This window comes from Hypanus sabinus, chromosome 21 (assembly GCF_030144855.1).
Source record: "Hypanus sabinus isolate sHypSab1 chromosome 21, sHypSab1.hap1, whole genome shotgun sequence".
Classification (NCBI taxonomy): domain Eukaryota; kingdom Metazoa; phylum Chordata; class Chondrichthyes; order Myliobatiformes; family Dasyatidae; genus Hypanus; species Hypanus sabinus.
This window is the reverse complement of record NC_082726.1, coordinates 49,887,368-49,904,028: the sequence shown is the minus strand read 5'-3', so window position 1 is coordinate 49,904,028 and position 16,661 is coordinate 49,887,368. Positions and strand designations below refer to the sequence as shown.

General features: G+C 37.2%; 1 protein-coding gene across 6 annotated transcripts in view; it reads left to right on the top strand.

Moving 5' to 3' along the window:
• Window positions 1-16,661, top strand: part of p4ha1b (prolyl 4-hydroxylase, alpha polypeptide I b) — a 100,636-nt gene that overhangs the window by 80,715 nt on the left and 3,260 nt on the right. For all 6 annotated transcript variants that reach the window (XM_059946496.1, XM_059946494.1, XM_059946495.1 and 3 more), the window contains 3 exons: window positions 2,345-2,410; window positions 6,767-6,835; window positions 14,228-14,324. In XM_059946496.1, coding sequence (XP_059802479.1) covers window positions 2,345-2,410; window positions 6,767-6,835; window positions 14,228-14,324 — 232 coding nt within the window. The remainder of the gene's footprint in view (window positions 1-2,344; window positions 2,411-6,766; window positions 6,836-14,227; window positions 14,325-16,661) is intronic.

Here is a 16,661-nt window from a genome sequence, read left to right as displayed (position 1 = left end):
TATGCTTTAACCATTGTAATGTTTATGTGAGATCATTACTGGGTTTTATTTCTTTTACTTCTCACTAGATTGGCAATTCTTTATCATTATGCTAAAATAATTTTTTTCGGTGAGCTAATTTTCATTATGCAGCGATACATTCTTAAATGGATGTAGATCAATGTTGTCCATTAATGCTGACCAACTTGATTTATGTATTGATAAAATGAACTTGGCTATATTCCAGACGTGTGCTGTAAAATTACTGTACTCTTGCTCGTTAAGGATTTTGTTTCTTCTTTGAACATTATTTATGAGCTACATTAATCATTCGATCCTTAACTTTGTTCTGTAAAGCAAAACTGCTGTCAGTTGTGAGAGAGATGCTTTGAATGGTGTTCTCTGAAAATGGCAGAATAGCCTGACCAACATATGCAATGTACACTCAGTGTCCACTTGATTAGGTACAGGAGTGGAGCCCAGTCTGGTCTTCTGCTGTGTAGCTCATCCACTTTAATGTTCAACTCGTATGCTCAGAGATGCTGTTCTGCACACCACTGTTGTAATGCGTAGTTATATTGAGTTCTTGTCAGCTTGAACCAGTCTGGCCATCCGCCTCCGACCTCTCTCATTAACAGGGCATTTTCACCCACAGAACTGACATTCATTGTTTTTTTGGTTTTTGTTTTTTTTTGCTCCATTCTCCATGAACTCTAGAGACTGTTGTGTGTAAAAATCCCAGAAGACCAGCAGCTTCGGAGATATTCAAACCACCCTGTCTGGCCCCAATAACCTTTCTACAGTCAAAATCACTTGGATCACATTTTTTTTCATCATTCTGATGTTTTGGTCTGAACAACAAGCATGTCTGCATGCTTTTATGCATTGAGTTGTTGCCACATGATTGGCTGATCTGATATTTGCAAAACGAGCAAGTGTACCTAATAAAGCGGCCACTGAGAGTAAAGCCATCCACTGTGGTCTTTTAATATATTAATTTGGTTGAGTTCAGCATGTGTGGAAGCTGAGTTCTGGCTGTTGGAACTTAAGCCATTTGTAAACCGTTGTTACTGATGTTTTGATGATTAGTTATGTCCATTATAAATCAAAAATGCTTGATGTGATTTTTTTTCAGTAACATTTGTAGTGAACAATGATTTATGATTTTAACTTTAAGTCTGATAAAGTAAATGCAGTAAAGGGAAAAAAATAAGTAATTGTACTGTAAAATGAAACTTTTAAAATTCTGTGTTGTAACTCCTTTATTTTACATCCCAGCTATACTGACTGGTAAGGTGCTGAAGGATTTTATCCAACCTTCATTCTTTGTTCTGCTATTTATTTGTTGAGGTCATGGGACTCCTCCTGGTTATCCTATATATTCCAGTTAAGGAATGCTTCCCCAAAATAATAACTTTGGGGATTAGAATCAATAAAGTATGATGGTATTAAAATGTCTTCTTGAATAAGAATGAGCCTCTTTCAACATGTTCAGAATGTTGTGTCTGTTTTAGTGGGATGTCAGGTGCATAGATGACTTGAATGAGGAAAAGCCTAAAAATAATTATCCTCCAGTTTAATATGATAGTGTATTTTACTTCAAAACCATAAACTGGAGATGGCAGCTCATACATATCTATAGAGAGGAATAGATTGAAAGCTTTCATCAGAACTGAGAAAGGGAGAAAACAGGCACATTTCGAGTTTCCAGTACAAGGGGGAATATCTGTGATAGGGCGGAGAACTAAAGAATCCAGATGATAGAAATGTTGTTGGTGCTATCCTGTGCTTAAACAATTCACCTACCTAGAAGAGTCTACTTGGGGGAATGATTGAGGGCAGAAAATAAAAACAGTTTTGAAATTATACAATGCAGAACATATTGCTAGAAATCTAAAATAACAAAGAATGCTGAAAATACACACAGGTGAAATAACACTATGGAAAGAGATGTAATGATCTTGAATCAGAACTGAGCAGTTCTGATACAAACACAAAAGGCTGGTTATCTGAAATGGTTGAATTCAAAATGGCTGGATGGAGGATGTGTAATTGATTATGGTGTATCCCTTAATTTTGTTTGCCCTGCATTGTGCTACTAGAAATAATTGCCGTGACTCTCAAATTGAGTTCTGCAAGAAAATTAATATGAAAGTCTTTCTGTATTTGCTTTATTTCCTACTTTATGGAAAGGTGAATTAAGTTGTGAAAGTATTCTTACATTAGCATTTCTCATTAAAGAGTAGAGAAAGGAAATGTACATAAATCCATTAAGTGATTCTTAGCACTGGAAAAGAAGCATATCGTGGCTTATAGAATAGACATTGCAACAGCAACAATAAAAGATTCTTTGGTTTTGTTATAGAAAGATGAACCTGATGCTTTTAAAGAACTGGGCACTGGAAACAGGATTGCCACCTGGTTATTTTACGTAAGTGAAGTATTTTCGTTGTGTGCTTGGTTGATGAGGATCAGTTAATTTAAGATCCAGTATATGTGAGCCATTGCCTATGAATTTAAGAAAACGTTTGCAGCCAGTAAATGAGCAGTTTTATTCTGTTTGTGCATCAAAATAAAAGTTGTTGTATTTTAATTGTTAATGTGAGACAATTAACAATTCACTTTAACTTTTCTCCACTCCACCCCACCTGATCCTGTTTTGCTTCATTCCATAAAGTGACCCTGCAGATATGTTTGTCAAAATTCTGCCATGTTACAAGAGTTTAAACATTCCACATTGATTCTAATTTCTTTAAGTGCAGGACTTTGGCAGAACCACACAAATTGCATCCTTAGTTTTCTTCTTCTGCTACTGTAAAAGATATTATCAAAGTTTTTTTGTAAGCCAAGGGGAATTCAAGGATGAAGTTGGTAAGGAGATTGTGTAACTGAGCCAACAGTATGACTGAAGAGTTGCGAACAAGATGCTGGAGGAGCTGAGTGAGCCAGGCAGCATCTATGGCAGGAAATAGGCAACCATCTTTTCTGGTCAAGACCTTCATTTGGACTTGTTGATCCAGACTCCAGCATCTTCAGTCTCTTGTGACTGAAGAGTTGGTGTTTTGAAAGTATGGAAATAAGCACAAGGATAGGATGGAAATGCTGAAAGTTATTTCATTGGTGATTAGGTCTGAATGTAAAGAATATGTGATTGCTGGCCCATTGGATGGAACAAGTTCATCAAATGCATGTTGAGGTCAGTCGGTGCAATTATTTGAGTAGCAGGTACCAGGCACACCAGTGAAATCATGCTGTGAGGACTTCTGATCTTTCCATTGGATACACTATTTCTTTATGCTTTTTAGTCAGTCCACATCTTAGCCATCTATTTTGTTTTCTATGTAAGAGCATGAATTTTGCCTGTTTCGAAGTTTAATTCATCAGCGTCAGTTGCATCATGAAACAAAAGTACAACTAGTACAGGGCTATTCCAATACCTTGTGTCTCTTTTGTTCAAAAAGAACATGGGTGATCTTTTGCCTTAACATCATCTAACTAGGATGCCAGTTGACTGGGACACATCAGGACCAGTACGTTTTGGCCCAATTGAGCAGCTGCTCCAATTAGCCAAAGTTTCATGGAAATAGTTAAAAAGGTATTTTTAAAAAAAAGACGAACTATCATTTAACTGAATAACAAATTATGTATTTAAATGAAACACAGAACAAATTGGAACACTACCAATACTACTAGAGAACTGTATATTAGTTCCTACTATTTATTGACAGAGGAATTCATTTATTGTATGCTGCTGAATTCTTGACTGTAAATGGACTACCTTCATGGAATACTTCCATCGATTGCATCCTCCAAATCTTCATTTTCATTGTAACATTCCAGATGATTACTGATGCCTTCAAATTCTTCGTAATTACCTAACTTGTTGAAGTAATGAAATTGTTTCACTGCTGGCCACTTCTGGCATCTCCAAACCTGGATGCTTGAAACCATAAAGAGCAAAATGGTCCATGAACAGTCCAGTTACTGCTTATTTCTTGCAACTATCAGTGACAAAAATCACTGCTTCATTCACACAAGTACATGCAATTGAGGATATTTAAAAGCATGTTAATATCTAATCGCCACACAATTGCATGTGACTGATGCCAGTTAGAAACTGTTTGGCAGTAAGTTCCTGACCTAATTAAGTGGCATAGTGTCCCAAATAACTGAAGGAAATCCCAGCTATTTTCTTGATTTCTGTTCTTTAAATGTTGTCCCAAATAATTGGCTGCCCCGTTTAACCAACTGATGCCCCAGTTAACTGGAATCCACTGCACATATTCTTTAATTTTGTTAATATACGGAACTGAAAATAATATTAAGTACAGAATGACTGAACATTTATAAAACTGTTGAGTAAAAAATTCCAAAGGCTCACTGTTACCATTTTGTATTGTTTCTCTCAGTAGATTATTCAAGTGTTCTATTTACTTTCCTCCTTTGCTGAGCTCTGCAATTCTCCCAGTGCATAGATTTCTGTTTTTTTTTGTCAACATTCTACATTTTTTTCCCACCATCTAGTACTATTTTTAAACTTCTCATGTTAGCCATGACTGAACTACTTTTTGGGGGGTTGGGGTGATTGTCCATTAAAGGGATCAGTATTTCTTTTATGTATTGATCCTTTAATAGTTGGCCACTGGTCATTTACTGTCTTATCCTGTTAGTCTAGCCACATTTCTCCTGATACTTAAATTTGATTTTTGAATCTTGGCTTCAGTTTATTATCTATTGGTTGCATTTCTGTGGAATCCTGATGTAAGTATTTCTGGGTTTGTGTAAAACACAGGAGAATTCAACTCACACCGAGAGCTGGATTACAAAAAATAGACTAATGATCAAAAGTTCGGCCAGCTTTTTGAAAATGCTAAAGCAGTAACTCTCTGTACAAGAATAAACACTGACCTACACTTGGGTTTTAAATGTGTAGAAACATTTGTACAGTTGGCCTGCAATTAGTTTCTGAAACACAGCAGGATTTTCATGAATATACAATTTTAGCAAAGTTTCATGGGGCAGTGCGAAGCAGAACCAAGTGTTCCACTGGATGAATAGAAAGAGTGAGATGATAAATTATTTGTCATTCTACGAAAGCAGAGTGTAATTAGAACAAGGTGATCAGCTGAAAGGTCTCTTGTGCCATATAAGTTTATTTCTATGAAACCCAGCAAAGAAAACATTATTTAATTGTTCTCTATTCTTTCTGGGACCTTGTCATACATAAATTAGCTGCCACTTTTCTCTACATTTAAACAATGATAATTCCAGCTTATTCCTAACTAGTTTTCCTTATTATCCTCATATTTGTCCATCCCACACTCATCACCCCCTTGTAGTTGTTGATTTATGTTACGTAATTAAACAATGCTTTGTTTTAAATTTCTCAACTTTTTATTGTATCTATACTCCTTTATGTGTGACTCCTTGAATATTCCTGCATTTATTTGTGGTACTATTGACAACTATAGTTTCAGCAGCCAGATCCCTAGGCTCTGAAGTTTCTTCCTTAAACTCCTTAGTTTTTCTACTTCTTTAAGATAACTTTTTTGACAGCATTTGGTCATTTGCTCTAAAATCTTTATTGGGATAGATATCAGTTTTTGATGAAACACTCCTATAAAGAAGTTGAGATACTTTACCACATTACGTATATTAAACACATTTTGCTGAAAACGTGAACAACAATCTGTGTTAATCACTGCAAGGATTCAACCTAGCATTCATGCAGACAGCTAAATGACTTGTGCTGTTTACTGGCAACTAATTACTGCAAGTCAGCAAGAAAATAAGCTCTTCATTTGTCCTATACTAGAATACATTACGACATCCTTTCAGCTTTGAAAAACAAACTTTTAATTAGACAGAAGTGTGTGAGAAGTGGAAGTAGTCATGAACTCTACAATTTAGGATAATTTTTGATGTATTGGCAAGAGCACAGGGTTTAATTTCAGCACCACTTGAAACTCTGTTTTGGAGCTGTTCCTCTCCTGCCAACAAAGGCAAAAACCCACAACAGAATCAGGTGTTGAATATTATGTCCCTGTCAGTTATTTTGAGGTGTGAGTGTAGTTTAAGGAAAATGGGTAAAATATGGGTGCCTTGGCATAGTAGAGAGCCGTATTCATTTAACTTGAGTAAGATTTTTTTTTAAATGGATAAGTATATGGACAGGAAAGGAATGGAGGGTTATGGGCTGAGTGCAGGTAGGTGGGACTCGGTGAGAGTAAGCGTTCGGCACGGACTAGAAGAGCCGAGATGGCCTGTTTCCGTGCTGTAATCGTTATATGGTTATATTAAAGTTTTTTCAGCCCTACAGAATCTTTGCAGTGTAAGCCTGACTTAAGGGAAGTAGATAATACGTGATACATCTTGAAGAGTAAGGGTCATATATTTTTTAAAGCAAGAAGGATTCAGGTCTCCCCACTCCTAGAAAATGTGTGTGTTATAATCCCCTTGTTTTTTTTTCTAGTAGAAATTCTGCTTTGTGTTCCCTTTTTCTTAATTCTTTCTGGTAAAATTAGCAGAATGGGAGTGGACCAGGTCCATGCATTTGAACCATTGACATACATGGTTTTTAATTATCTAATTCAACGTTCACATAACTACATTCTGAAATATCAAACATCTGGAATAAAGACACAGTGTTGTCTATTAATTTTTATTTGGGGAAATTATATTAATCATATGAACCTGGGACTAGCTTTCATTGTATTCTGAGTAGTGTCGAGCGTATTTTCTGTGCTCACTATTATCTGTTACTAATTTTCTGCTTTTATTCTGCCAGATGAGTGATGTAGCAGCTGGAGGAGCCACAGTTTTCCCTGAAGTAGGAGCAGCTGTTTGGCCACAAAAGGTATGATTGATTCACATCTCTTTTCCTTTTCCAGCCAGGAGGCCTGTGCAAACACCTGCTTCCTCTGCCTCACAGGTTCGTTCTCTCGTGTTCACTCGTTCTCCCACATAAAAGTCTTTGTTAGCAGTCCATGCCATAAGTTCAACAGGCACATCTATACATTGAGTCCTTGTTTCATTGTGTTCCAGCAAGATGAATTTCAGAGAGCATTGGAGCAAGCTACCAGAGGTTTTTTTTAAGTGCAGTCCTGAACAATAGCCAGATCAGAAATGCTGATCAAGTGAGTTAGTTCCCAAAGAGAACTCTGATAGGCCAATCAGATGGTTCACTGTTGCTCAGCGATAGAACATAAAAAAAATCATGTACAATTAAGAAACATTAAAAAATAGTAGAAATACTGGAGTCATGATGAAGTCTACTGGAGAGAGACATTTATATACCATAATTCAGAGAGATTAAAGGATAAGGTTACAGGGTGACGAAACATGGCAGGAGAACTTGGAACTAAAAACTAATCCCTACCAGGAGAAAACAGCACCTGTTCTTTCCACACTGTTCCTCAGCAGTTTAAGGACTAAGTCCAGCCAGAACATAACTCACAAGTGTTCTTGAAAGTCAGGTATTAACCCTACCTACCAATAACCAAGCATTGCCATCCTGGTCCCCTTCATGATAGCTTATGATGGATAGCATGATGATGGATATCTGAAGTATGAGCCAAAGTAGTGGAAGCACTGAGTACTTGTCGCTATGGAAACAGAATTAATGATTTCAGCAGAATTCATTATAATAGCCATTATTTATAGCACAGGGAATTACAGCACAGCTCCAGGCTCTTTGGCTCCTTCAAGTCTGTGTCAAACTATCATTCTACCTAGTCCCATCATCCTGCACATGGATGATTATCCTTCATATCCTTCCCATTTGAACTTCTCTTAAATGTTGAATTGAACCAGCATGCACCTCTTTTGCTATAGTTTGTTCCACACTCTCATCACCCTCTCAGTGAAGAAGTCATTTCACCTTTCATCCTTAACCTATGACCTCTAATTCTAGCCTCGCCCAACCTCAGTGGAAAAAGTGTGCTTGCCTTTATCCTAGCTGTACCCCTCAACTCTGTATACTTCTATCAGTTCTTTCTTCATTCTCCTATGCTTCAGGGAGTAAAGTCCATTCATCCATTCACTCAAGTCCTGGCAACATAATAATACATTTTCTCTGTACTCTTTCAATTTTATTGATATCTTTCCAAAAGGTAGGTGACCAGAACTGCTAGCAAGACTCCAAATTAGGCCTCACCAACGTCTTGTACAACTTCAACAATACCTTAGATATCTCTGCTGGGGTCGCTGCAATTTTTGCACTAGCCTACCACAGGGTCTGAGCAGACACCTTGTCAGGCCCTGAGAACTTACCCACTCTAATTTGCTTCATGTCAGCAAGTACCTCCTCGGTAATCCATAACTTCACTGCTTTTTTGCCCAAGTTCTATAGACTCTTTGTGTGTCTCTTAAGTAAAAAGTTAAGAGTAGCCATGTAAATAACATGGTACTCAATTTCTGTTGGTTAATGTTACTTTAGCACAGACTAAGGGATCTTCATGAGTATCTTATTGGAAAAATGGATGAAGGCAAGGCAGTGGATTATTTTCCCTAAGTATAGAATAACATTAGAAAAGCAAAATAAGGGTAGGAGGAACATTCAAGAGAGCTTTCAGAAGTTTTTATTATGTAAGTTTCCTGCCACAATGGTATTTTAGTTGCTATTTTTATTTAATACATTTAACATCAATTAGAACCAATTTTCCAATCTTGAAATAGTTTCTTGCCAACTTTTTTTCTCTCTGGTGGGGAGCTAGGTTACATTTTTAAGTAAAACTGCTTATTTATAAAGAGACCATAATCATTTCAGACCTTTCTAAACACTTAATCAAAAAAGGTCAAACATCATCTGTTGTGCATGATAAACGTAGCCAAGAAAAGCAGGAATCTTTCTGAAAGCAATGGAGTCAACGTGCAATAGCGTTTTTTGGAAACCCATTGTCTTTGACACAATGGGATATGAAAAATTATGATTTATTTCTGCACAGACATTTGGCATTTCATTCAAGTGACAGCACTGCGACATTTTCTATTGGTAATATATGCAGCTCGAGCCTAGCTGTAGATGATGGTCACTGTGGTTGCAGTGTTTTGTTGCAATGCCAATTCAGGATTACACTCCATCTGCTATTCCTTGGCCCATTGGATCATTATTATCACAGATAATCTTCATTAATCTTTGGTGGTTTTATTGATAGAGTTAGTAACCATGCCACCTATGTTCTCATCCAAGTTGTTAATATAATTGACAGACAACAGTGAATCAGGCACTGATCCCTGCAGTGCACCACTGGTTACAGGGCTCTGGTTTGAAATAGAAACCATCCACCACAATCCTCTGTCTCCTACCATCAGGCCAATTGTATATTCAATTGGCTAGATTGCTCTGAATTACACGTGACTTTCTGGACAAGCCTCCCATGTGGTATCTTGTCAAAACATTAGCAGCATGGTAGTGTGGTGGTTAGCACAATGCTTTACAGTACAAGCAACCTGGGTTAAATTTCTGCCATTGCCTGTGAGGAGTTTGTACGTTCTCCCTGTGATTGTGTGGCTTCCTCTCGGTGCTCCAGTTTCCTCCCACAGTCCAAAGACGTACTGGTTGGTAGGTTAATTGGTCGTTGTAAATTGTCCCATGATTAGGCTAGGTTTAAATTGGGGGATTGTTGGGCAGCAGGGCTCGAAGGGCCTATTTTGTGTTTTATCTCAATAAACAAATAAAGTCCCGTAGACATTGACTGTTGCATTTCTCTCACCATTTTTCTTCGTCAACTTTTTTTTTAAAAAAAAGCTCAACCAAATTTTTGAGGCATAATTTTCTCCTCACAAGACAATGCTGACTACCCCTTATCAGTCCTTGCCTTTTCAAATGCACGTGGAGGATCAGAGTGATCTTGGGGTCGGAATCCATAGGACACTCAAAGCTGCTGCGCATGTTGACTGTGGTTAAGAAAGCATATGGTGCATTGGCCTTCATCAATTGTGGGATTGAGTTTAAGAGCTGAGAGGTAACGTTCAGACCCCACGGAGTAGTGTGCTCAGTTCTGGTCGCCTCATTACAGGAAGGATGTGGAAACCATAGAAGGGATGTAGAGGAGATTTACAGGGATGTTGCCTGTATTGAGGAGTATGCCATAGAATAGGTTGAGTGAGCTCGGCCTTTTTTCCTTGGAGCGACAGGGATGAGAGGTGACCTGATAGAGGTGTATAAGATGATGAGAGGCATTGATCATGTGGATAGTCAGAGGCTTTTTTCTAGGGCTGAAATGGCTAGCACAAGAGGGCATATTTTTAAAGGTGCTTAGAATTAGATACAGAGGAGATGTTGGGTACATTTTTTACGCAGAGAGTGGGAAGTGTGTGGAATGGGCTGCTGGCGATGGTAGTGGAGGTGTATACTTAGGGTCTTTTAAGAGCTCAGAAAAATAGAGAGCTATGGATAACCCTAGGTAATTTCTAAGGTAAGGACATGTTCGGCACAGCTTTGTGGGCCGAAGGGCCTGTAAGGTGCTGTAGGTTTTCTGTGTTTCTATGTAGATCCTGTCTCAGAATCCCTTCAGTGATTTATCCCCCATTGATGTTAGGCTCATGAGTTTGAATTTCTCAGACTTCTCCTTGCAGCCTTCTTTCTTTTTCAATATTTTTATTAATTTCTTACATAAAAGAATACAGGGTACAGTAAGATATAGATATCAATTACAATATATTGAAATTACAGATGAAGTGTAATTACCCTATATCCATAGATTAAATTTAAACATAAAATTGAAAAGAAATAATTTTATTATACAAAAAATCTAAATCTACTACCGGGGGGGGGGGGGGACAGCTGTTTGTTTCAAAAAGAAAGAAAAGGAAAAATTTCTTATCGTAAAACATATTATTAGCCAACATCTGTGCTTAATAGCAAATCAAAGATTTTGAAAGTAGTTCAAAAAGGTCCCCACAATGTTTTAAAAAAAAGTCTTGTCTCGGTTCAGAAATTGAACAGCGAATCTTCTCTAAATTTAAGCAAGACATAATATCATGTAACCAATGAATATCAGTAGGCAGAGTGGCATCCTTCCACTTAAGCAACAATGCCCTCCTGGCTATAAGAGAAATAAAGGCCAAAATATGCAAACTGTGTGTCTCCAAAATAATATAATTTCCTCCAACATTACCAAATAAGGCAGTCAAAGGATTAGGTTGAAAATTTACTTTAAAAAGCGCCAAAAAAGTTTGAAAAAATTCCTTCCAATACTTTTCATGAATCGGACAAGTCCGAAACATATGGATTAGTGAAGCTTCTCCACAGACTTCTTAGATAAAGGTACAACATTAGACACCCTCCAGTCTGCCTGTATCTCACTGGTGCCTATCGATGATACATGGCATCTTCAGCTTAGATGTCGGGCAAAAGGGCCTGTTTCAATGCTGTACACAGACATCTCTGCAAGAAACCCTGCAGCATCTTCCCTAGCTTCCCACAGTGTCCTAGGATACACTTGGTAAGGCTCCGGGAATTTATCTGACATTGAGGTTTAGATACAATCAGCATACTCAGTTCAGGATATAACAATAATTTTCTTTCCAATTAAATTCTTGTTTGTATAATTATAGATAAAGTTTGCTGTATTTATGTGATTGGTTTACTCTTTATTGAAGTTGCTCTTCAGCCCATCAAGTCCAATTTGGCAGAAGAATCCCAATGGGTTTAGGTACAGTTATTACCCCTCAATCATGAAGCTTTTGAATCAAAGGGGATAACTGCAATTGCCCCATCATTGCCAAGTTCCTACCACCTATGGACTCACTTCATCTCATGCTCTCAATATTTATTATTTATTTCTTTGTCGTTATTTCTCTTTTTTTTTGTATTTGCACACTGGTTGAACGCCCAACTTGGTGAGGTCTTTCATTGATTCTGTTATGGTTATTATTCTATGAACTTACTGAGTATCTCCACATAACAATGAACCTCAGTGTTGTATAGGGGGACTTGATAATAAATTTACTTTGAACTTTGATCATTCTCAATCCTTTCCCACCCCCCATCCCGTCCTGTAGCCCTGCTACTTGCCCTGTGTCCCTTGCATGCCCTGTCAACTGCCCTTCAGACTCTTTTTGCCACTCATGTGCTGAGGAGTAATTTCCGGTAACCAATTAACCTACAAGTATATCTCCAGCTTTAAAAAAGGAAGAAAGTTCAAAGTATTCTGCAGGTTGTCACATGTATTCAATAAAAGTTCAAAGGCATTGCTTTTGGGTCAATGTGCCTTGCTCGGTGTGTATGTTATTTTGCCAAATTTGCTTAAAATGTCACAAAATATCATGGGTAGGAGGTACAGGGACCTTGGGTTCCACACCACTAGGTTCAGGAACAGTTATTGCCCCTCAACCATGAGGCTCTTGAACCAGCATGGATAACTTCACTCACCTCATCACTGAACTGATTCACCTATGTACTCACTTTCAGGGACTTCACAATTCCTATTTTCAGGTTTTTTAAACTTATTATTTGTCCTCTTTTGCACATTGTATAATCAGACTTCATGTATAATTTTTCATAAATTCAGTTGTAGTTTATTTTGTAAATTCTTACAAGAAATGGTGGTACATGGTGACATAAATGTACTTTGATATTAAATTTACTTTGAAATTTAAAACATAACTCATAATCTGTCAATCAGCCTCATGGCTCTTACACCTTATTTGACTCTCTGCATGTTCTCAGTAATGGCAACACTGTGTTCTGCATTCTGGTGTAGCTTTTCAGGTTCAAGTTTATTGCCATCTGATTGTACATATACATAACCAAATGAAACAGTGTTCTCTGGACCACAGTGCACCCACAATCCATATATCACACACAGAACATAAAACAAAATATTACCACAAGTAAGTTAATGAAATATAATTCAAAATGCATGTGAAGTGCACAGCACGGCTAAACAGTAAACAGCTCACTGTCCTAGTGATGAGACCTCAGTGGTGGCAGGGTAATCATTAGTCTCTCGGCCTGGGGAAAGAAGCTTTTAACCAGTCTGGCAGTTCTAGCCCTGATGCTTCTGTACCTCCTTCCTTGACAGTAGTGGGTCAAAGAGATTGTGGGATGGGTAGTAGAGATCCCGAACAATATTTCGGACCCTTTGAATGCAGTGCACCCAGCGAATGCCACAAATAGTTTTCCCCTTGTAGTACCTTGATATATTCATCTCCCTGAAATGCTGTACAAAACGCAGCTTTTCCCTGTATCTCGGTAAATGTGACAAGAATATACCAATTATCAGGTGCTTGTTTTTCAGGGCACAGCAGTGTTTTTTTTTCTTTTTCAATTTTTTTTATTGATTTTCATATATACATATAAAAAAAACATAACATAATAATGAGTAAATTATGAATACAATAGACTTGAAGTCACGTTGATAATAAGATAACAATATCCTATTAAACATCAACAGAAAAAAATACCTTAATCAATCAAGTCCATATGATTATATATGAAAAAAAAACAAAAATAACCATTAAAAGAAGAAAAAATTTGAAAATATGTGAAAAAAGTATATATTAAGAAAAATAAAACACTAAACTAAACTAACATGGGCAATAATAATAGCTTACAAGTATATGATAGTGTCAAAAAACTCCAGAACTCCATACCTGAACATGAATAAGCAGAAAGAAGGTCTGGAAAAGGCCAAATTAATTCATATGAAAATGTCAAATAAATGGTCTCCAAGTTTCTTCAAATTTAATTGATGAGTCAAAAATAGTGCTTCTAATTTTTTCCAGGCTCAGATAAGAAATAGTTTGAGAAAACCACTGAAACGTGGTAGGAGGATTTACTTCTTTCCAGTTTTGTAATATAGACCTTCTGGCCATTAATGTTACAAAAGCAATCATTCGTCTGATTGAAGGGGAAAACTGATTACCATCTTCATTTGGTATGCCAAAAATTGCAGTAATAAAATGAGGTTATAAATCTATATTCCAAATATGAGGAAATGGTAGTAAATATGTCCTTCCAATAGTTATGTAAAGTGGGACATGACCAAAACATATGGGTCAATGAGGCCACTTCTGAATGACACATTGAGGGTTAATATGAGAATAGAATCGAGCAAGTTTATCTTTAGACATATGAGCTCTATGTACAATTTTAAATTGTATTAAAGCATGTTTAGCACATATAGAAGAGGAATTAACCATTTGCAAAATTTTTTCCCATTTATCTGTTGATATATTATATCGAAGTTCTTTTTCCCATTCTTGTTTAATTCTAACTGATATTTCTGGTTGTATCTTCAAGGGCACAGCAGTGTTTTGGTACAATCTGTTTCCCAGTGGAGAAGGTGACTACAGCACACGGCACGCAGCTTGCCCTGTATTAGTTGGAAACAAATGGGGTGAGTACACTAGTATTCATCATCAGTTTTGGAGGATACATAAATGTGATAGAAAAATGGACAGCTACATAGGAGGGAAGGGTTAAATTGATCTTAGAGTAGGTTATAAGGTTGGCATGACATCGTAGTCTGAAGTGCCTGTGTTGTGCTGATGTGTTCTGTGTTTTAGTCGCAAATGAAAACCTTGAACTTTCAGACCTTACTGTTTACTTAGAAGTAGTTCCAGGCACAATGCAACATAGCAGATATGTAACCACATCTTTCTCTTTTAGAATAAATGATATAGTACTGTAAATAGCTTGAGGTCAAACACCACAATCCCAGTGAGTCTTCTAAAATTACTCAGTCTTTGATGTGGAAGTGTACAGTAAAAACCAAGAGTTCATCTTTATTGTATATACTGTAAGAGGGCTCATATAACAGTAGGGTAGAAGGTGTTCTTGAGTACCATTGGTAAATATTTTCAAGCTCTTGTATCTTTTGCCCAATGGCAGAGGAGGGAAGAGGTAGTGATCAGGGTGGGAGGGGTGACAACTTTCCCAAGGCAGCAGGAAGTGTAGATAGAGTCCATGGAGGGAAGGCTGGTTTTTGTGATGGACTGGGCTGTATTCACAATTCTCTACAATTTATTTTGGTCTTAGGCAGTGCATCCAGATAGGATACAAATGATCGTACATCAATGAGTCTTTAATAGAACCACCTTTTTACCATTAAAAAGAGCAAAATAGCAAGGGCATGGGAATACCACCAACCACTTCCATGTTTCCTGACTTAAATACAGGAGTTGCTCCTACATTGTTGCTGGATTAGAATATCTTCAAGAGTTTCTTACCAGACAGCAGTGAAGCCAGTACATTCATTACATGGACAGCAGCAGTACAACAATCACCACTGTTTTAAGAACAATTAGGATTGAGTGTTGATTGCTGGACTTGCCAGTGACACCAACATCTCTCACTGAAGAGGAGAGTTTTTCACAGTTTGTATGTGTCTTACTGAACTTGCTTTATAATATGTTGGTATACTACAGTGATTATGAAAAGTATTCACCCCTTGGAAGTTTTCATATTTTATTGTTTTACAACATTGAATCACAGTGGATTTAATTTGGTGTTTTTTAAATACTGATCAACAGAAAAAGACTTCAGTGTCAAAGTGAAAACAGATCTCAAAGTAATTTTAAATTAATTACAAATGTCGAACACAAAAGAATTGATTGCATTAGGATTCACCTCCTTTAATATGATACACAAAATCATCAGTGGTGCAGCCAATTGGTTTTAGAAGCCGCACAATTAGTTAAATGGAGATCATCTGTGTGCAGTCAAGGTTTCAATTGACTGAAGTAAAAATACACCATTATCTGGAAAGTACAACCGCTGGTGAGTCAGTATACTGGCAAAAACTACATCATGAAGAGAAAAGAACACTCCAAGCAACTCTACGAAAAGATTATTGAAAAGCACAAGTCAGGAGGTGGAGATGGACAAATTTCCAAGTCACTGAATATGCCTTGGAGTACGGTTAAGTCAATCAACAAGAAATGGAAAGAATATGGCACAGCTGTGTATCTGCCTAGAGCAGGTCATCCTCAGAAACTGAGTGACTGTGCAAGATGGGAACCAGTGAGGGAGGCCACCAAGATACCCATGACAAATTCAGTTATTTTTATAACCAATTTTTACTTCTGGTTTTTGTGCGATGCTAACTATATCCCAGTGTATATTAAGTGTACATTCCTGGTGCCACTGTTCAATGTGTTAGGTAATTAGAAATTGTGTTCCTCTTTTGAATATTTCTCCTCTTCCAGTTCATATTGTTTGTGAAGGATTGAATGGGGCAATGAATGATTATGTTGTGTGACCTAAAAATGATTATGTAGGAATTAAGTTAATTCTGTGTAATTGAAATGTCAACGTGAAATGACTGAGTTGCTGTTAAGCACCCATCCAGTTTACTAGTCCTTTAGGGAAGGAAAGAAGCCATTCTTCTGTGTCCTTGTTAACCAGAAGAAATGGAGACATTAATAATAAAAACATGGATACTTCAAAGGCCACCGACAGTGGGTAACAAGAATTAGATGTATCAGTTTCCTGGCCCCAGTATTGTGGTGAAAGTTAACTAGCTGCCTGAAATGTCTTTACATGGTTCTTAGGCCCAGGACAGTTAGACTGGACGATAAACAAGAACTAACTTGCTCAGTGAAGCCCATATTCCATAAATTAATTATTTTAAAATTAGGCTGCATGATTAAACAAATCATACCAGTCACTGCACCCAAATTATACTGAAGAATTTCAGTTTTAAGTATTCAGGAATTTATGGCGTTGATGGGAT